The 22249-nt window shown below is 34.3% G+C and overlaps 1 protein-coding gene across 3 annotated transcripts; it reads left to right on the forward strand.

The window, feature by feature from the left end:
• Window positions 1–7820: 7820 nt before the first annotated feature.
• Window positions 7821–15498, forward strand: LOC105636831 (Peptidase M50 family protein). Of its 3 annotated transcripts, none has more exons than XM_012220193.4 (9): window positions 7821–8267; window positions 8350–8448; window positions 8584–8687; window positions 9350–9497; window positions 9649–9729; window positions 9820–10284; window positions 10538–10861; window positions 12389–12558; window positions 15176–15498. In XM_012220193.4, the coding sequence occupies exons 1-8, from the start codon at window positions 8025–8027 to the stop codon at window positions 12545–12547; spliced, it is 1623 nt and encodes a 540-aa protein (XP_012075583.1). In that variant the 5' UTR covers window positions 7821–8024; the 3' UTR covers window positions 12548–12558; window positions 15176–15498. The 3 variants fall into 3 exon arrangements, with proteins under 3 accessions (XP_012075583.1, XP_012075582.1, XP_012075584.1); XM_012220192.4 differs by having other exon boundaries at window positions 7824–8267; window positions 15103–15498; XM_012220194.4 differs by having other exon boundaries at window positions 7824–8267; window positions 9820–10065; window positions 15103–15498.
• The last annotated feature ends 6751 nt before the right edge of the window (window positions 15499–22249 follow it).

The following is a 22249-nucleotide window of genomic DNA, read 5'->3' on the forward strand; positions in this document are numbered from 1 at the left end:
AAAAAAAGAAAAGGGCTTAAACTTTTTTTCTAAAAAAAAAAAGGCTTGGACAATAATTAGATATTAGACTTTAGAGAAATTATTTGATAGTAATTTGGACAATTATAAATGGGAGAGTTTAGAAAGATTTGAGAGTAGAAAATATTAGGGAGAAATAATTTTGTATGAAGATAAATGAAAATAATGGATATTTATAGTAAATCCACAAAATCAACTTTCTACAAATATCCTTAAAATTAGCCGTTATATAATTGTTAGGATGGTTAATTTGAAAATTTTCACAAAAACTTTTGAAAAAGTAAAAAAAATTATGTTGGAATTGCCGGTTTGAACCGGTGGAATCGCCAATTCTAACCAGTTGAAAAAATTGCTGGTTCCGGCCGATTCTTGGAACCGATGGTTACAGTTCCTCAAAACTTAAAATCGAAATTGAACTGCAAGCCTCCATTCTGGTTCGAACCAATTTCGGTTTCACACAGTTCTAATTCCCACCGATTCCAAACCGATGGTTCTAGTTTCAAAAGACCAAAAATGGCCATGCCTAATAACAGATAGGATTGGATGTATTAACTTTATGATTCATGGATTGAGTTGGTTTGAATAGAGAAAAGTAATTGTTTGGATGGTAGTAGGGTTAAATGATAATTTTATTATTTTTCCACATCGAACAGCCTACGTGGAATAAATGTCAGGCCACGTAAGCGGATACATACACATATGTGGATCTAACTTAGTCCCATCATACATTTTGGTTGTCTATAACATCAAGATACATCAAAATGAGAAAAAAAAAATACACCAACATAGAAAATGAAAAATCAAATAACAGACACCAAATTTAACATCATACCATTACTTGACAAAAATGGTTTTGAAAGAAAAGTTATAATTTTGAAATTCAAAAGATTGTTTTACACATTGATACGACATAATCGCAAAAAAATAAAATAAAATTAAATATCCACGATAAATAATTAAACATTCAAAGAAAGGAGGGGAGAAAATAATTACATCCCCAATAATAATCTATAACTAATTTAGTATAACTCATTTGAAAATAAATTACAACTAATTAATTACATCTCCATAAAATAATAAGTAAATAAATAAATAATTTAATTAAACTATCTCAACCATTCATCTAAAGTAAATAAATAAATAATTTAATCAAACAATCTCAACCATTAATCTTTTAAAAATAAATAAACACACACTCTTAACCATTCATATAATTGTTAGGATACCGGCAATAAAAATACGAGAATAATTAAGCAGCGGAAATATTAAAATTGGGACACGCAGAAATTTACGTGGTTCACCCTCAACTGTTTAGGGCTACGTCCACGGGACCAACTCCGAATATTTCTTCCACTATTAAAAATAGTAGGCTTACAAAGAGAGTAATACAAAATAGTGGCACTCACAAGTGTTTCCCAAAAACACCCTAATAATCTTCACTATTTTCTAAACCCTTCGTTTTAAGAACCCTTTCTTAAAACTCATAAAAACTCTCTATTTTTCTCTCACTTATTCTTTCGTTGCTCTTGTTGGTGCGTCTGTGCTGAATGCTCCTGCCTCTATTTATAGGCAAAGATTTGAGAGAGCCGTGCATTGCTCATGCACGGCTCTTCATTATTTTCAACTGGCATGCCAACCATTCAATGGTTGGTTGCCAACCTTTGATTTTTTTTTTTTCTTTTCATAATTGTGTGGGTCCCACTTGAGTGGGCACACCACCACCAACAAATCTCCCCCTGCACGCTCAAGTGGGGACGTTAGCCATACTCTCCATCATCCCTGCAGCTAATCGGCAATATTCAAACTTGTCTTTTGGAAGAATCTTCGTTAACATATCTGATCCATTTTCATCTGTATGGATCTTCTCAAGCTGTAACTGCTTCATCTCCAATACATCCCTGATCCAATGATATCTAACATCAATGTGCTTTGATCTTGAATGAAAGGAGGAATTCTTCCCAAGATGAATCGCACTCTGGCTATCGCAGAAAATCAAATATCGTTCTTGATGAATTCCAAGTTCATTCAAGAACTTCTTCATCCACAGCAACTCTTTGCATGCTTCTGTTAGTGCTATGAATTCTGCCTCAGTTGTTGATAGAGCAACACACTTCTGCAATCTTGACTGCCATGACACAGCTCCCCCTGCAAATGTAATTAGATACCTTGATGTGGACTTTCTCGAGTCAACATCCCCAGCCATATCTGCATCGGTATAACCGACTAATACTGGCTTCTCATCTCCAAAGCATAAACATACTTTGGTCGTACCTCGAAGATACCTGAAAATCCATTTCACTGCAGTCCAATGTTCCTTTCCAGGATTTGAAAGAAACCGACTCACTACTCCGACTGAATGAGCAATATCTGGCCGTGTACAAACCATGGCATACATTAAGCTTCCAACTGCTGAAGCATATGGAATCTTTTCCATCCCTTCCTTCTCTCCATCAGTAGAAGGGCACTGTTTTGAGCTTAATTTAAAGTGATTAGCAAGAGGACAACTAACCGCTTTAGAATTTTCCATTTTAAACCTTTGAAGTACTTTCTCAATGTACTTCTCCTGTGACAACCATAATTTCTTGGTTCTTCGATTTCTCGTAATCTTCATACCAAGAATCTGCTTTGCTGGTCCCAAGTCTTTCATAACAAAAGACTTACTTAGCTGTTTCTTCAAGCTATTAATTCTGACAGAATTCTGACCAACAATCAACATATCATCTACATAGAGCAAGAGAATAATGTAGTCATCATCAGAGAATTTCTTTACGAAGACACAGTGATCTGAAGTAGTCTTTTTGTAACCTTGCTCCCCCATAACAGACTCAAACTTCTTGTACCACTGTCTTGGTGCCTGCTTCAAGCCGTACAGGCTCTTCTTCAGTTTACAAACATAATCTTCTTTCCCCTTTTTTATGAAACCCTCTGGCTGCTCCATGTATATTTCTTCTTCCAAATCTCCATGTAGGAAGGCAGTCTTTACATCCATTTGCTCGATTTCCAGATCAAAACTGGCGGCCATTCCGAGCACTGTTCGAATGGATATCATTTTCACAACTGGTGAAAAGATCTCATCAAAATCTATACCCTTTCTTTGATTGAATCCTTTCACAACCAGTCTAGCTTTGAATCGTGGTTGGGAGCTGTGTTCTTCCTGCTTGATCCTGAACACCCACTTATTCTTCAAAGCTTTCTTGCCTTTGGGCAACTTTACCAGCTCAAATGTTTTATTCTCATGCAAGGATTTCATTTCATCTTGCATGGCTTCAATCCAGTTCCTTTTGTGTTCACTTTCCATTGCTTCTTCAAAGCATTCAGGTTCTCCCCCGTCAGTCATCAATACATATTCATTTGCTAAATATCTAGTAGATGGTTGTCTGACTCTACTAGACCTTCTTAATGTTTGAGAACCTTCTGGTGCTGGTAGCTGAACAGGAACACCATCAAAATCATCTTCTGGTTCATTCTGATGAGGAATTTCTGGATTTTCTAACTCTGGCTCTTGTTCTTGTGGAACATTTTCTTCATCTCCAACTTGTCTTTGTTCTGTTGCTGGAGGAACTATTTGCACATCTGTTGAATCATCTTCAGATCTATCGGCAACTTGCTTCTGAGTCTTTTCAACATCTTCAATAGTCTGATTTTCAACAAATACAGCATCTCTACTTCTTATCATCTTTTTCTGGAGTGGATCAAAAAATCTATAGCCAAATTGATCTTGGCCATAGCCAATGAATACACATTGTCGAGTCTTGACATCAAGCTTAGACCTCTCATCCTTAGGAATATGCACAAATGCTTTGCAACCAAACACCCGCAAGTGATCATAGGAAACATCCTTTCCTGACCATACTCGTTCTGGAGTATCATACTGAAGAGGAACACAAGGTGAACGATTTATAAGATGAACTACTGTAAGAAGAGCTTCACCCCAAAATCTTTTAGACAACTTTGCATGTGAGAGTAAACATCGAACTCTCTCCATCAAAGTTCTATTCATCCTCTCAGCCAAACCATTCAACTGCGGCGTCTTGGAAGGTGTTGTTTGATGTCGAATACCATGCTCTTTGCAGAAAGCATCAAATGGCCCAGTGTATTCTCCACCATTATCTGTTCTGATGCACTTCAGCTTCTTGTTTGTCTGTCGCTCAACCAAGTTTAGAAATTGTTTAAAAACATCTAAAACTTGATCTTTGGACTTCAAAGTGTATACCCAGGTCTTCCTAGAATGGTCATCGATAAATGTAACGAAGTATCGATTTCCACCATATGACATCGTCAATGGTCCACACAGATCTGAATGTACAAGATCTAACACATTCTTCATTCTGGAAGGCTGAGAAATCTTGAAGGCTACTCTATTCTGCTTTCCTGCCATACAATCAGAACATTTCTCTAAATGGACTTTATCCAATCCAGATAGCATGTTGTTTTTGACCAGAGTTGTCATTCCTTTCTCACTCATGTGGCCTAGTCGTTTATGCCACAATTCAACTGTACTGTCATCCTCCGCTACATTTAAAGTATCTCGGGAGAGCTTCGCATGCATCACGTACAGCTTTGGATCTTTCTTTCCATTTGCTATCACCATGGAACCTTTTGTGAGCTTCCACTTCCCATTTCTGAAGGTGCTACAGAAATTTTCATCATCAAGTCTGCCAACCGAGATTAAATTTGAATGCATGTCTGGTACATGCACGACATCTTTTAAAATTAATCTCGAACCATTTTCTGTCTCCAGGCAGATATCTCCCTTACCGACGACTTTCAACAGTTTACCGTCTGCTATCTTGACCACACCCAAATTTTCTGGTGTGTAAGATGAAAAATTCTCTCTCCGGGATGTTGCATGAAGTGTAGCCCCACTATCAATTACCCAACTGGTCTCCTGGGTTGCAAGATTGATAGTGTCTTCAATGAACAGTTGGAACTCAGCAATAACATTGGCTTCATCATCACTGCTTTCTTCTTTCTTTGCCTTGCCTTTGATCTTCTCCTGATCACTTTTGAACTTCCGGCAATACCTTTTAATGTGCCCCTTCTTCCCACAATGATGGCACACAATATTGGCAAATTTGTTTGATCTACCTCTGCTCTTATCTCTTGTATTTGAACTTCTAGATTGGCTCCTCCCTCTGGGCTGATTATTTCTTTTAGCATCTGCTAAAAAAATGTCTGACTGAGATGAAGAAGGATTCTGTGCTTTGCGTCTCATTTCTTCATTCAGAACAGCATTTTTAACAAATTCCCAGCTAACTCCACTATGTGGTGTAGAGTTTGTAATTGATATCTTCAAAGTCTCCCAAGACTCTGGTAAGGAAGCAAGCACCATAAGGCCGAGGATTTTATCATCAAATTTTATGCCCATATTTGACAGCTGGTGAATAGTCGCCTGCATTTCACTCAAGTGATCTGCTATAGAAGTACCTTCTTGGTATTTGAAATTCATCAGCTTCGTCAAATAAAATAATTGGTTGTTGCCGGATTTTGAGGCATACAACTGTTCAAGTTTGTCCCATAATGTTCTGGCGTGAGTCTCGTTACAAATGTGGTTGTACACATTATCATCGACAAATTGTCGAATATAACCACAAACTTGTTCATGCTCGAAAGCCCATTCTTCATCAGTCTTGTCTTCCGGTTTGCTTGAACCAAACACGGGTAGATGCATTTTGGTTACCATAAAGAGATCTCTCATTTTATTTCTCAATATATGGTAATTTGCGCCATTTAGACTAATCATTTTGCTTGTTCTAGCTTCCATGACTTTTGAGTGAATAGTAACCGTATATATGAATAGTACCAGTATATGAGAATAGTAACTGTACACGTGAATAGTACCTGTATATGTGAATAGTACTATACGTGAATAGTACCTGTATGTGTGAATAGTACTATACGTGAATAGTGTTGGGCTTAACAGTGACGGGCTCAGAAACAGTAACGTCAATAGTAACTATTCACCATCGAGTTACTATTTTACTATTTATCACTAAGTCGATTTTGCAACGTCTTTCCGAGCGGACTGCACCAACGGACTCGTCGTAATTTTCTCGTCTTCGTGGTATATTTATTTTCAAAATATATCCACGGATCCGGTACCGCTATCTGACCGGCTGAACCAAGCTCTGATACCACTTGTTAGGATACCGGCAATAAAAATACGAGAATAATTAAGCAGCGGAAATATTAAAATTGGGACACGCAGAAATTTACGTGGTTCACCCTCAACTGTTTAGGGCTACGTCCACGGGACCAACTCCGAATATTTCTTCCACTATTAAAAATAGTAGGCTTACAAAGAGAGTAATACAAAATAGTGACACTCACAAGTGTTTCCCAAAAACACCCTAATAATCTTTACTATTTTCTAAACCCGTCGTTTTAAGAACCCTTTCTTAAAACTCATAAAAACTCTCTATTTTTCTCTCACTTATTCTTTCGTTGCTCTTGTTGGTGCGTCTGTGCTGAATGCTCCTGCCTCTATTTATAGGCAAAGATTTGAGAGAGCCGTGCATTGCTCATGCACGGCTCTTCATTATTTTCAACTGGCATGCCAACCATTCAATGGTTGGTTGCCAACCTTTGATTTTTTTTTTTTCTTTTCATAATTGTGTGGGTCCCACTTGAGTGGGCACACCACCAACAATAATAACCAAATAAATAATAAATTATTGACAAATTAAGTATAATTATAAAAATAAAACAAAAGTAATAATATTTTATATAATAATGCAAAAAGAAACAGAAAAAAAATAATACAAGATAAATCTACCATAAATCAACAACAAAAAATTTTGAAAAATTATATAAATTATTTAACAATAAAAGAAATAATTTTGGAAAGTCAACTATAAAATGACTAAATAAAATATAAAATAAGAAGAAATAAATTAAATGAAAATTAAACCTTCGTTTTTTAAAATGGCAAGCTACTGAAACTCTAGTTATTTCACTGCCTGCTCAAAGCCCACACGATTCCATTATTTGTTTCAAGCCTCCTCTCGGGTTTCTTAAATGTAACATAGACGCTGCTATGCATCTCTCCTCCACAAAGATCGGCACCAGCAGAAGTGTAAATGAGTTGAGCTGGCATGAGCTGTTTGAAGTCAACTCAAAATAAATTCGAAAAAGTCCAGCTCGAATCGAGTTCGAGCATTCATCGAGCCAAGCTCGAGCCTAAATTTTCAGATCCATTGAGTTTCGAGTCGAGCTAAATTCTATCGAGCCAAGTTTTGAACTTGACAAGTTTGAGTTGAGTTCAGCTCATTTACACCTCTAGGCACAAGTAGGCAAATTCGTGATGATCAAGGGGTGTTTTTAAATGCTTGTCAAGCCGAGTTGTTGGGTGCTCTTAGTTGCTTAGTTGTTGAGGCTCTATTTTGTAGAGAAGCTCTCAGCTGAGTGAAATTTACCGGGTTAGCTAAAGTGTTGTTCGAGACAATTTTTTTTATAGTTTGTGCAAGCTTTGGGGTTCAGTTCGACTGATAGCTCCTATTTTGGCAGTGTTGTTCATGATTGTAGGTCAGTTCTTAAGGACCTAGTAAGTAAATCAGCAAACTGCGAGGCACGTTTGCTTGTAGCAAATGCATTGTTTGGGTCTAGTCTAAAGGAGCGGAATCCTGTCCCTCTTCACTTTATTTCTCATGCTTTAAACGTTGATATTAGTTTATAGTAGTAGTTCACATTTTCCCTTTTTTTTAGGGTAAAATTATAAAATTTTAATAATTACATTTTCTTTCCTCTTTTTATTTTATTTAACCTAATTATACGAAGAAAAATAAGAAAGAAAAATAAATAACACGATCATTCCTTTTTTTCCCTCATTATTTGCTTTCTCTTCTATTTTCTTTCCTCCTTTTCCAAACGGTGTAAATGGATCCGACCCCATGATGGGTAAAACGAGCCTCCTCATTTCCGTAACTAGCTCGGCCTGCAGTATATGATCATGTCTAGTAAAATCTAATCAAACACATTTGTGAGAGTGAACATTGGCGGCAAGGACGATGGAAGGGAGGCGTGTAAGGAGGTTTGGAAGGGGACAAACTAACACTCTGCTACCTCTCCAAACTTCAGAAACCCGAACCCGTCGTCTATCAAACACCATTTCTTGCTTGTATTGCGATTACAAATTCTCAGTTCTAAATGGGCCACTTTTTCGTTTTGGAAGAAAGCACGCCAGGTTTTTCAAGATATGGTTTTCGATCGGCGTCGGTTTTACCCTAACCGCACTGCTCGTTGTCACTATGGTAGTTAATGCTCAGAGGCTAATTAACCTCTCTTTTCCTCCATTTTTTGATTCTGATTTTTTTTTTTTTTTGGGTTTTACAGATTCTTACATGGGAATTAGGAAATGCTCTGCATATTTTTCGTGGAAAAGCGAAGCTTGATGATGGCTTCAGTTCCTTATTGTTTGGATTTTCCCCTCGGGTTGGTATCTTTATGCTTTGACTCTTTTTTTTTTTAATTGATAGTGTGATAATATGTGGCTGAGGCTGATGCTGATGCTGATGCTATCTGTATCTGTTTAGGTGACTTCTAATTTTGAATTTTTTTTTTTTTTAGGTGTATGGTTTGAGACTATCAGTTGCTGATGCTGCTTATTTATTGTTTTCTACTTTGATATCTGTATCTGTGCATGAATTTGGGCATGCCATTTCTGCTGCCAGGTGACTTCTTCTTTTACTTTTGTTTTCTTTGTTCTTGTTTACAATTTTTTTTTTTTAAAATGTTTGGATTTATGGACTGTGATAATGTTTATGATTGATTCATGTATAAATGTTGTTGAAGCAATTTTTATTGTTACTTCCTCAAAATTTAAAAATATTTGGCTCTAAATGTGAAATAAGAAGAAAAAAAATGGCTTTGTCAAGTGAGATCGAAATTCTTTAGAACTCTAATAAATAGAATTTAGATGAGAAATGAAATATTAAATCTGAAAGAAACTCATGTTTATCAGAAAAGAGGAAGAGTTGATGGATGCTTCATTTTTTACATCTTGTTTGCTGGAGTGAGATGCTTTTGATTTTCATTTGCTAAATTTCTTGATTTGCTCTTTGTTTTCATATCTTGAGAGTGGTTTTTTCTGGCTGGGGTTGCTAAAGGAGGTAACTATGTTGAAGTCAATGATAAGTAACTATTAGGATGAATTTAGTACCAGGCTGACCCTCTATTTCATCTGATTTGTACGACTCAATTGTTTAAAATAGGTGATTAACAACTTTGAATAGCAATATATGGATTACTTTTGAATCTCAAAATCTATACCTGAATTTGCAGAAGTCTAGATTCTCATGGTTGGTACTGTCGGCACCTTTTCATTGAAAAGCAGTGAGGGCATACCGACAGAATATATAGCCATTTTTGTTGCAGTTCTTTTTCCTGGTGCTCTGGTGGCTTTCAATTATGAGTTGCTGCAGATTTTAGAGTGCTTTGCTGCTCTTCGTGTATATTGTGCTGGCATTTGGCATAATGCTGTGGTAAAGCTTGTATACTTTATAATACCTACTTCTGATTTATGATTTTCGGGATATCTCTTGATCAATGAGAATGTTTTTGGCTACATTTTTTTGAATTTAATTTTCCATTTTTGCTTATGCAAGTATGCTGATGTCTGTTGTGGTTTCATAGTGTTGTGCAGCTTGTGGATTGTTATTATCCCTCCTGCCCTTGATCTTGTGTCCCTTTTTCATACATGGTGAAAGCCCCATGGTACCACACATGCTAGTTTACATTACATACACTTGTCTTGACATATCTTTTCGTTCCACTTATGTAATTTATATTGATTAATTTGAATAGGTTCTGTATGTACCTTCTTCCTCTCCATTGTCTGGTTATTTGTCTCCTGGTGATGTAATTATGTCATTGGATGGTAAACGCATCCGTAACGAACGAGAATGGATGGAGATGGCTGCTTTAGTGCATGAACAGGCATTTCAAAGTTCAAATCATTCAGAAACTTCTAAAGTTCTTTCCACTGTTCATAGCAGAAAGGGTTATTGTGTTCTTAATTCTCTCATCGAAGAAAGCAAGAAGATTAATTTGGTAGGGAATCAATCTACTTGTCCTAGTGATCTTACTGAATTTTTAGCTATTAAATGCTTTGATCCTAGTAAGTTAGATGATATCAGCAATGAAGATAGCCATCTGGATGAAAAACAGAGTTTTCACTGCTTGAGTGCTAGTGATGTTGTCAAACTTGATAAATGTGGTTATGGATGGTCTACAGAAATAACCAATAGAAGCAGCTGCTTATGTTCACAGGTGGATATTTCAGGTTTTCAGATACTGTTATATTTAACAATACTTTTTTTGTTTGCTTATTGCATTTGGTCTAGGACCATTGTTTGGAGCAATAATAAAAAATTTTGCAACTTAGTTGCAAGTTTGATGCCTACAAGCAAACATTTCAAGCAAACTTGCTCTATGGTGCTGGCCTTTGTTTGATTGATTTGATAAGTAAATGAAGTAATATGCTGTCAATTGCAACTAATAAATTATTTTGCATGGTCTGTAGGATGAATCTTGTTTGAGCCCTGTCCAGTTGCCAGGGTTAATATGGGTTGAAATCACCTATTCAAGCTCGTATTCTCCAGAATGCTTGCAACCTGGAGGAAACTTTTCTTCACATGCTGAAACTGCAGACTTCATGGAAAAAAACTGTGGTGGGACTTTTGTTTTTGTTGGTGATGTGTTCTTCATGGCACACTCAATTCAGTTAACTGCTTATCGACCTCGTTGGGCATTTACTTCCAGTGCATATCTTCCAAAGGTTCTGGAGAAGGGCTTAATATGGACATTTCAAGTTTCTCTTACTCTAGCTCTCCTCAACAGCTTGCCAGTAAGCTTCTTGGCATTTGATCTTATAGCAGAATCCAAATCCTCTTTGAGCACATATGGGTTAAGCCTTCTTAGGTAGTTAAAGGATACAAAATAAAAAGTTAAAAAAAAATTCATTGGTCCCTTGTGGCTCTTAAACAGTCTTCATATTCGTCTGAACTAAACAACCTTTTGATTATGCATATATGGATAAAACACTTGTAGAATGGGGCTGGGAAAGTATCATCTGTTAACAAGCTTAGGTTCCATCTATCCTTTTACTCTATCTAAAATGTTGATCACAAGCCCTTTTAGATCACTGATATTGAATTCTGGCAGATAAGTTGTTTGCTAGATTGACAGAGGTCTAGGAGAAATCAAAATTATGTTAGTTCAGATTGTAGATATGTTTAAATGGATACTTTTAGGGAAATTTTCCAGGAATGTAAAGTTGCTTGAGTTCTACTTTTCTCAGGATGGGATTTGTCTGGTCTAGTGCAAACTGCAAAAGGCGGTAAATATAGGTTGATAAGTGGAAGTACATTTACTTGATTTCAGAGTGGATCTCTTTAAATAAATATGTTGAAGGTTGAGATGGTATCAGATAATCTTAGTCTATGTTGTATTGTTTTGTTGGGACAACATTAGGGGATGACATTTCAAGAGTCAATTAGACCAGTCAAGGGAAATATTACTTGCTCTCCCTTCGTTTTATATTTTTTGTTGAAACAATTGGGAACAATAAAAACTAGACATATGAATGAATTGCTTTTGGAAAGAGTGGACATTAATGTTTATTTTACTGTCACTATAAGCAGGGAAGTGTGTATACCTTCCTTTCCTGTTAGGCTCCTTCTAGATGATTTTATCAATGATTGCTGTTTATATATTTGCATCAGTCCTGCTATCAAAAGCACCTTTTTTTTTTTTTCATCTTCCATGAATTTCATCCTTATGAGAATGAGACTATACTAACTATTATCCTTTCATTATTTAATGCATTTCATTTCCGATTTATTCTTCTTTTGGGTTCATATTTAGCAAGGACTTGATATGTTTCTCGTTGTATTTTGGAATAATTCAAACTTAGCAAATTGATGTTCTAAAACAGTGGAGCTTATCTGGAACGTCGAAAATAGTAGGCATGAATATCCATCAGCATAAGAAAGGCAGTACTGGTTCGAAATCCTTATAAACTTGATAGATGATAAACAGTACTAAGAATCTGAAAATAAAGAGAGTTGATGCTCATTAATTTGTGCATTTTTCAGTTCTCATATGTACATCTGCATAATGGATCTTCTAGATGAATTTGAAACATCAATTTGAAATTCATGTAGAAGATCCCCGATTTTTTTTTTCTTTTATTTTAAATGTTCTGCTGAAATAGAATAACAGCAACATTATGGGTATGTATGACTTGTTTCTTGGAATGACTGAGAAATCTATTATGATTACGAGACAAATGTTTTGATGCTGTCATTAAGAATGCAAAAGCCAGTATTTTTGGATTCTCATCAAAATTTGTCTCCTTAATTTCATACTTCAGGTATATTTTTTGGATGGTGAATCCATTTTAGAGGCGGCTCTATGTCACTTCACTTTGTTGGACCGAAGGAACAGGTCAAAAGTACTTCAAGCCTGTCTTACAGTGGGGACTATCATTTGCGTGCTGGCCTTTATGAGGATCTTCTTCAACTTTTTATAATCAACAAACAGGTAATCAATGCTAATCTTCATTTTCGAACAAATTGTGTTTCAATTTATTTGCTCTATACGGGATTTTGCATTAGCATTTTCCTTTTTTTGATAACAAGTAAACAACAATATTTGTAATTTATTAGTGAGCTCATGTTTGGCATTCTATACACTAATATCTTGAATTAGATTGAATTCAACTGAACACTGTGTTTAAAATAAATGGATAATTGAATTTATTTTTCCTTTCTTGCTAAATTTTCCTTTGCCAATAGATGCATTTTCTATTTGATTGTGGTGAAAAGGAAGACCTGATTTCTAAGCAAACAATTTCTTCTTATTTTAACTGATACATTTTCTAGCAGTTCTTCTTATCTCTGAAAAATTTTCTGGCAAACTCATGCCTGTGCGAAATATTTTTTCTAGTTTCTTTGCCATTTTTCATTTTTCCAATTTAATCATTTGAATGTGGTTTTGAGAAAAAAGAACAAAGAAAATAAAAGCAAGCCCTATAATATCTAAGGGGCTGTTTACTTCCAGAAAACTGGGGTAATTTTCTAGAAAAGTTTTCCAAAGAAAAACTGAAAAAGAGAGTTTCATAATCAAATATGCCAGTTATCCATGTGGAGAACTGGAAAATAGTTTTCCAAAGCATGGTTTATAACGAAAGTCATATGTTTTCCACCTATTTTCCATTTTAGAAAAATGACTTCTCATAATTAAAAACTTATGATATCTATAACTTTTGTTTTAAAAAAAATAGTCTTATTAAAATATTCTTCTTGAAAAAGAGTATTTTAAATAACTTAATTAATGTTTTTATTTTTTAATTTTATATTATGCTTTAATATGTAATTAATTTTATTATTACATAAAAAATTATTTATAACTGTATCATTTCTTTTAAAAAATTTTAAAATACTAAGGTTTCTAAATTTGTTTTATAATATTTTATTTCTTTTTATTATGAAAGTTATGAATAATAGTTTTTAAATTGAAATATGATTTTTTATTATTAACAAGTGAACACGTTTTCCATTTTATGTTTCCAATTTCTCTGGATATATTTATGGTAGGGAAAGACAAATATGTATTATGTATATGCCAAGCATAGTTGTCAAATTGAGAATGGAGATCTTATTTTTAGAATCGAGAATGGAATCAAATCGAATCACAAGATTCAATGAAACTTTTTCAAAATTAATTAAAAATAAATACATATACCTTTATGGATATATTTCCATTGATTTTATCAAAAGATACTAAAAATTTAATTGCAAATAATATATTTATATAAATTTTAATCCCAATTCATGACTGAACACAAAATAAAAGTGAACCTAGAGACTTGTTTAGTTACCAATTAAAGGGAACCTAATGACTTGTGTGGTTACCAAGTTTAAAATATCAAACTATGAAGTTAAAATTTTAAACCAAAAGCAAAGTAACATTACGAAGGCATTAAATTTCCTATCCAAATCCATATTCATTCATTATCATTTCTAAGTTCAAGCCCTCCATTATCTTCCTCTTCTAAGATAACTGTGCTCTCTTGCTTTTTTTATCTACATTGAATTTTTCATTTGTTGGATAAGAGAATCATTGAGCATGAGAATCGGCTCAAAGTATGAGAAATTCATGCTCAATTCCGATTCACTTATAAGATTCAAATCGTTTAGGATGAAAATTGACTTGAATTTTAAGTTTGAATTGCGAATCGTAAGATACTGATAAAACTGGTGTCAAGAAGACAAAAACAGAAGAAAAGAACTTTCAAAAGAAACAGTTGCTAGAGTCTGAAACTTTGTTTAGGGATTGGGAAAATAATATCCAGACCATTTCCTCCAATAACTTGGTTTGTTTATAAAAGAATGTGTATTTATATAGCAAAATGATGGCAGAATACAATAAAAAAATGCTTTAAGATTCCCTTGTGGGATTCACAGTATGCAGGGCTCTAGTACATTCAGAAAGGTCAAGTTTCCATTTGGAAACCAAGATCAGTTTAACAAAAGAGCTAAGTGAAAAACAACGTATTTCTATTTTCTAAAAGTTAGCGTGAAAACTGATAGTTTTCAATTTGGTGAACTTCTATGAGTACATCCTCGTTCCAGTTTTGTCAGAATAATTTTGTGGAAAACAGACATTGTTTCCCACAACTCAAGAAGGCAAAATGAGTTTTCTACAAATAAACATGTCCTGGCTTTTGCTCAGATGCTTTGGAGTGGATTGATTGTACTTGGTTTGGAGCATATGTTCATCACATGTTGAAATAGTATTATTTTTAATGCAAATGTCTCAAATACCAGAAACAAAAACCATATCTAGGGCTTTCCCTTATACAAGAATATTCTCATTTCTCTCCTAGAAACAAAAGGAAACCAGCCAAAACAACCATATTCAACATTGTCATTTCTTTGCAGTTTATATTTCTTTAAAAAGATATCTGATGCTGAAAAAATACAATAGGTGGATGATTATCTACAAATTATAAAAGTAATAATTCATTAAGTGATAATTATCAGTAAGTTAACAATAAGCTTTTTTTTCTCTCATGAAACATAGGTGGATGAGACTTTCATCAGTGTTTACAACTGGCCCATCTTCATGTATTTCTTCATGTGGTACTGTTCTTCAGGTCACTTGGTCCTTTAGGAGGAAAGAATGCCATTGCCATTCAGAAAAAGAACCTCAAGTTGCAAGTATTTGATGGCAGTTTTGTCACGCCCACTTACTGGGCAACCATAATACAACTTGAGCATGGCACCGCAGGTATTGAATTTTCTCTCACATCAGAGAGGTTAAAATCTAGAACAAAATATGAACATACTGTCATTTTGTAAATAGTTGAATACATGAGTAAAATAATCTCATCATTTTGGTTCATCATGTTCTTGAAATACATTTTTCTGCCCTTATGATTCAAAATATTCATCCATCGAGCTTTATTTTTTGTTTCAATTATGACCAGCTTTACATACCTAAAGTTGATTCTTTGCCAAGGTTTTTAAGGGGTGGTGCGTGTATCCTTATCAATCTTCAGCCTCAGTTTTGTTGATGTTCTTTGATTTGTGCTATCCTGTGTTAAATATTTTCTCTCTACTGTTTGATATGATGCATTAATAGTTTATGAGTCAAATAATATCATAGTAGTTTTATATATATATATATATATATATATATATATATTTTATAACCTTTGCAAAATTTACATTAAAAATTAAACAATAATAATAATTAGTTCATTGTTTAAGAAGTACTCTATTTTTAAAAAAAAATTGTATAAAATAATGCATTTTTATTTATTACTTTTATCAATTAAAGAAATAACTTGAAAATATTAAAAAATAATAATAATAGAGGTTTTCTTTACTATTATATTAAAATAATAAGATTAAAATTTAAGGTGAAATTAGCGGAAAGGTGAAATTGGAGTGGAGTGAAATTGTAATGTTATGCATAAGTAATGTATTAGGCCAAAATGGAATGTTAGAACCACTTGGAGAGGAACTTGCAAAAATAAGCAATCGGGACTGGCCCACCAATGCTGAAGGAGCCTTTTTACGTTACTGTGGGCTTAAAGGCCCAAACATTATTTTAATGGCTGCCTCATGCAAAATTGAAATGAAAAATGACAACTTAAAAAAGCACGTTCAAATTCAATCACAAACAAATCCTAAAAAGAGTTTTTGTAACACATTGATATACTCACCAAATAGGTATAATTTGTCTTTATCAATCCCTTCGAGTTTTCCTATCTACGACACTTTTTATTAATTGGAGATAGTTATGTAATTTAAGTTATGTATTATAGGGAAAACTCATTTTCCTTTTTAACAAAAAAAAAAAAAAAAAAAAAAAAAAAAAAACCATACAAATATATAATCTTTTTTGTTTTAGTTGGTTGAAGGCTTAACGGACCGATAGAGTTAATTTTTCTCGAGTCGAATCGAGACTTTTCAATTACATTTTATATATTTTTAAATAAAAGTGAGAAAATCAATCAGATATGATTAATTATTTATATTTTGCATCAGTACTGATAGGTAATCATGAAAGATTATATATATGTATGTTCTACTTTTAACCGACCGGGAGTTGGAAATTACTATGCATTAGTGTGTATTTTGTTGACTTATATTTTGTGGCTAGCTAGGGTTAGATAGAGATTAAGTGAACAATGAATACTCATATATGCTTCTCCTAGGCTGGCCAAAGGACAAGGATGAGTCTTGGTTTTTGTCATCTTATGGATCGTCAAGATGAGAGAATACCCAATTTGACTACCATTTTGTACTCTAAATGCCAAAAAAAAAAATAATAATAATAAATACACATTATTAGGTCAAATTTTTTTGCCTAAATTCATTTAATATATCCAAAACTTTTTAATACCTTTTCATTTTTTATGTACAAGTATTTTTGAACCTAAACATGCATGTGATTTTATATGGTCTTTGCCATTGACTTGCTCCATATGATTTTATGTCGTTTTGTAGTGTTTTATTGCAACGCTCTCAATTCTTGCCACGTTTTGAAATAGTTCCTTGTCTACAACTGGAAAAGTCAATGTGTTAATACAATGTATCGGTAAAATTTTGGAACATTCAATAAAAACAATAATCAATGTACGAGGAGTTCGGCAAGGGTGTCGTGTCCCGTAAAATTTTAAAATTTTATTTTTAATATATATCAGATATGGAGTTTTTATTTTATAAACTCTTATATTTGGTCTCTAATGACAGTCCGGAAATAAATTTTAAAGGGTAAAATATTCTTTAAAAAAATTTAGTTAGGAGAGCAGTGGCCACCACTGGCATCCTTGCTTCCGTCAATACTTAAAATATAAAGTTGTATATGTGAAAAGATAGATTAAATGAATAACTTTGAATTTTTTTAAAAGAAAATTAATGGTTAAATCAACAATTTAATTTCATCCTTATTTATTTATAAATATTTTTCATTTATTTTGATTTTGATTTTATTTGTTTATTTAACTTTTCCTGTATTTCTCACTAGAAATTTCTAGCATTTATAAATTTATTTGTCAAGTAATACACAAATATATATATATATATATATATATATATATATATATATATATATATATATATATATATTTTAGACACATAGATTAAATTAAAAAGAGAAAAGAAAAGAAAAGGTTGAAATGGCTCAACATAACACTTAAAAGCAAAGGAAGATTCTTCAAGAATCAAGACATGTGCTCTTCTTTCCAAAAAAATGTCTGAGCCGTCAAGAATTGGTGGAGTCGTCGTTTTCAATTTGGCTATTAATATTTGGATAAGAAATTTCCATTTTGCTACGGTCTTAATAGACTCTCTTGCATGTGAAGGGTTTCCATCTTTTTGGCTAATTACTATCCAAGTCTCAACATTTATATTATTTATTTTTGGAATTCAGATTAAAATTTTACCTAATCTTAATTTCCTACTTTTTTTTTTAAATATCTTTTTTCAATGGAAATTTCTCTACTTTCTAAAAGTTCTACATAATAATAGTATATGAAGTTTTGATTATTGATAGTTTTTAAAAAATTCTCTTCATCGGTATCACAGAGAATCAACAGACATTTGAATCAGCAGAAATTGACTGTATTTTCAAGTGAATTTTACCTATAAAGTTAAGATGTTATTAAAATTTGGAATTCCACTGCTAGGAAGGTTTCACCTAAATATTACTCCCAATACAAGCGTGAAGATACATATATTAAATTTTAATTGTGATCGATAAAATCAAATTTGCTAGTATATATTTATAATATCTTTACTTGTATCATAGAAGATTAAAATAGCCGTTTTTTCTACAAAAGGTTTCCATACATATTTTTTTTTCATTACTCAATTTTCTCAGTTCTAATAAAGTAACTTACTAAGGAGAATAAGTTCAATTTTATTAATTGAAGTTCCTAAATTGATTTTAAAAAAAGGCATTATATTTCACAATAGATAATCCTTGAAAAATAGTGAGCTAATTTTCTAAGAAAAAATAAATGAATTAGCATGAAAAATGATTATGTTTCTGTCACGACCTAAAACAATGACCGGACCGGCATTAGAGCCCAGTTAAGTTTAAAGCCCAAGGCTTGTAGTAAACCTGACTCACAAAATTCATCTCCTTAGACTGTCTCTAGGAACAATAAGCCTATAATGCGACGTTGTTAAGCCATACTGTCAATTCGTATCTCTGGCCTAGTTTTAATATTTCACATAATTCATAGCTCGAGCCTGTATTTAACATGTCATTCACGTTGTCCATAATTTGAGCAAACTAGTCCAATCGTACCTTTAGAGGGACAAATAGAAGCTCCTCAAATTTATTGAACAACAAATTCATAGTTTTTACATGATAAATTGTGACATAAGACTCTCTAACTGCGGAGCTTAGTAAGTAGATGTAGATCAGTAGATACATTTTATACATAACAGTGTATATTATAAAAAAACTAGAAATAACTATTATAACTCTGCGGAGAAAGAAGCAGAGCTTAACTGGATCAACGATTTGTCTACCTCCTGGGAAAAATTTAAGGAAGGGGTGGGTTTCACAAACTCAGTGAAGAATAATAAATAATGCATAATTCAACGATCACGCAAAATGCTTTCCACATTTATTATGATGAACACTCGTCCAATCAAATACATGTCACAACATCAGTATTCATAAATAATATTACCTTCAAGTAATCACATCAAATAGAGATTGGTCAATAGCGTCATAAAACCCCTGACAAGCCGTTCTCACATATAGCTTGTAATTTCATACGTGTGCACTAGGGAGCCAATCCTTATATATGGCCAACTGGTCTATTCCTCACTTGACCAGTCCTTACATTGTTTTTCAATTCTCTCTTTCTTTTCCATTACCAACAGGAGGTCACCTTGTGATTTTGCCATATCATCCATATCATAATTCATCAGGTATATACGGGGGGTGTAACATCCCTTCCCGGTCCACCCGTAAACCCGAATAAACCGAGTTGAGACGCTACAAACTGGTTGACTGTATGGCCTGACATGCTGAAGTCATAATGTATATTGAATATAATAGCATGCTGATGTTGTATACAAAAATAATGTAATTTATATTTACAAAACATGATACTAGTGTCAAAATGAAATGGGCCCAACTGTGTGCCCTGTACATGCCATGAAAAGGATAAACAAAAATACACATCCGTTTGAGTAGCTGCCCTGAAGACTGAGTCTTCTACAGATGAACTGCAGCAGTTGTAAGCCGACTCTCTATGGTCCAAACTCAAAACCTGCGAGTTAAACAGGTAACTCGCTGAGCAAATAAAGCTCAGTGGATATCTCAACAGATAAAGAAACAATTAAGCACATACATAGATAGAAATAAGCATGTAAATGCATATGGATAATTAAACATATAAGCACATATAGCATGATCCTTCATTATACCTTGATTATCTTTCGTACTGTTTATAATACTGTTTGATTCATGAAATGTTATGTCAATATATCTGTATGGCTCCATAAGGTTATAGTGAAACCGAAGTGATAAGAAAAACTGTATGAAACTGGATGAATACTGTATGCTTGGCTGCTATGGCCCATATAATCATATCCACTCAACGACCTGTAGCCGGAGTATCAAACTGTATGAGGTGCAGATCTGCTATCCTATGTCGCGACATAGCCTTATCTACATGGTTTCTACCTAACCTCAATGGAGCATAATGTTGGTATGTCAATAATATAACACAACATCATATTAATAGTTCATAACTTCATTGTAACATCCCTTCCCGGTCCACCCGTAAACCCGAATAAACCGAGTCGAGACGCTACAAACTGGTTGACTGTATGGCCTGACATGCTGAAATCATAATGTATATTGAATATAATAGCATGCTGATGTTGTTTACAAAAAATAATGTAATTTATAGTTACAAAACATGATACTAGTGTCAAAATGAAATGGGCCCAACTGAGTGCCCTGTACATGCCATAAAAAGGGTAGACAAAGATACATAGTAAAATGAGTAGCTACCCTGAAGACTGAGTCTTCTACAGATGAACTGCAGCAGTTGTAAGCTGACTCTCTACGGTCCAACCTCAAAACCTGCGAGTTAAACAGGTAACTCGCTGAGCAAATAAAGAGAGTTTCAGGTGAAAGTCGCGAGCGCGTAGTTCAAATTCGCGAGCGCGAGAAGGCAACGCGAACTCGTCATGCAATTCGTGCGCGCGCTTCCAGCCTGCACTGTCTGTACTCTTTTGGTCATATCTCTCAATATACAACTCCGATTTGGATGATTCAAAAACCCATGTAAAGCTAACACTTAGAGGAACAAATAACTCTTCTATGACACTTCCTAATTCCATCATTAAATGGGGTCAAAATCAAGATGAAGTTACTAGTAAAATTTCCAGCAAAACCTGTTTCAACATAAACTCAATATTCACTTCATTTATTCAATACCTCCCTTGTTCTCCCCTGTTTCTCACCATTACCAGTCCTCCCACTCAACATGAAGCAATATATTGTCTCACTAGCAACACACCACACAATTCTCATGCAAAGAAAATGAAAAATAACAAGAGATATCAAACCTTTACTCCAAAAGCTGAGCTCCTCTTTAGCTTCTTTTTTCTACACTCCTAGAACTCCCTTCACCTATAAATAAGAATTCTTATGAATTCTAAAATAATAGCACCAAATGATTCAATTATGAACATCAAAAAGGTTTACTTACTTGGATAGAAGAAAAATTGAAGTTAAAGCTTAACTACCATGAAAATTGAAAGGAAGGTGGAAGAGGAAAGGAAGAAGATGAAGATAAACATGAAAATGGGAAAGTGAAAATGAGTATTACGGGTAGGCCATCAAAAATCAAAGGATTTTATGGAAAACTTCCTAAATGGTACCTCAATTGTAAATAGGCTACAACTTAATACCCAAGCTCAATCTTTTAATGCAAATCAATCCTTACCCATATGCTTTGATCTTTTCTCTCAATCAAGTAACTCCACTTAATAATCCATTCTACCCCAACCGAGTTTGATCTGGCCCGACTCAACTCGACTCTATGAAAAGACTCGACTCAGTACTAAGACTCGACTCGGTAGGATGTCACATTCATAATTCATAATGTATATTTGATTTCACATCATTTGCATGCTTGCATGTTGTTTTAATACATGATTTAATGTTGTATTTTGGTGTTAAAATGATTGGAGGCATATAAGTGAAGCAAAGGAATACAATTGCATTGAAAAAGAAGTCCAAAAATGCATGAAAACACAAGTCGCGAGCGCGTACTTGAAAGTCGCGAGCGCGTAAAGCACCAAATGAGAGACAATGAGTTATCGGGCACAAGTCGCGAGCGCGTACTTGAAAGTCGCGAGTGCGAGAAGTGCCAAATGAGAGACAGTGAGTTCCCAGGCCAAATTCGCGAGCGTGCGATGAAGGTCGCGAGCGCTTACAGGTCAAGGGCCAAGTACGCGAGCGCGCACTTGAAAGTCATGAGCGCGTAGAGTGCAAAATGAGAGACAGAGAGTTTGCGAGCACAAGTCGCGAGCGCACACTTGAAAGTCGCGAGCGCGAGATGTGCCAAATAAGAGTCAGAGAGTTTTAGGTGAAAGTCGCGAGCGCGCATTTGAAAATCGCGAGCGCGAGAAGGCAACGCGAGCTCGTCATGCGATTCGCGCGCGCGCTTCGCGTTTTTCAG

Source organism: Jatropha curcas, chromosome 10, assembly GCF_041381405.1.
Source record: "Jatropha curcas cultivar XTBG-Jc1 chromosome 10, XTBG_Jcur_1.0, whole genome shotgun sequence".
In the NCBI taxonomy this organism is placed as follows: domain Eukaryota; kingdom Viridiplantae; phylum Streptophyta; class Magnoliopsida; order Malpighiales; family Euphorbiaceae; genus Jatropha; species Jatropha curcas.

What these genes read in the sequence shown, in the direction of transcription:
- LOC105636831 (XM_012220193.4), top strand. Translation starts at nt 8,025, where the DNA reads ATGGAAGGGAGGCGTGTAAGGAGGTTTGGAAGGGGACAAACTAACACT. An exon ending in TGTTTGGATTTTCCCCTCGG is followed by an intron (nt 8,449 to 8,583) that starts GTTGGTATCTTT and finishes TTTTTTTTTTAG; the next exon opens with GTGTATGGTTTGAGACTATC. An exon ending in GCAGCTGCTTATGTTCACAG is followed by an intron (nt 10,285 to 10,537) that starts GTGGATATTTCA and finishes CATGGTCTGTAG; the next exon opens with GATGAATCTTGTTTGAGCCC.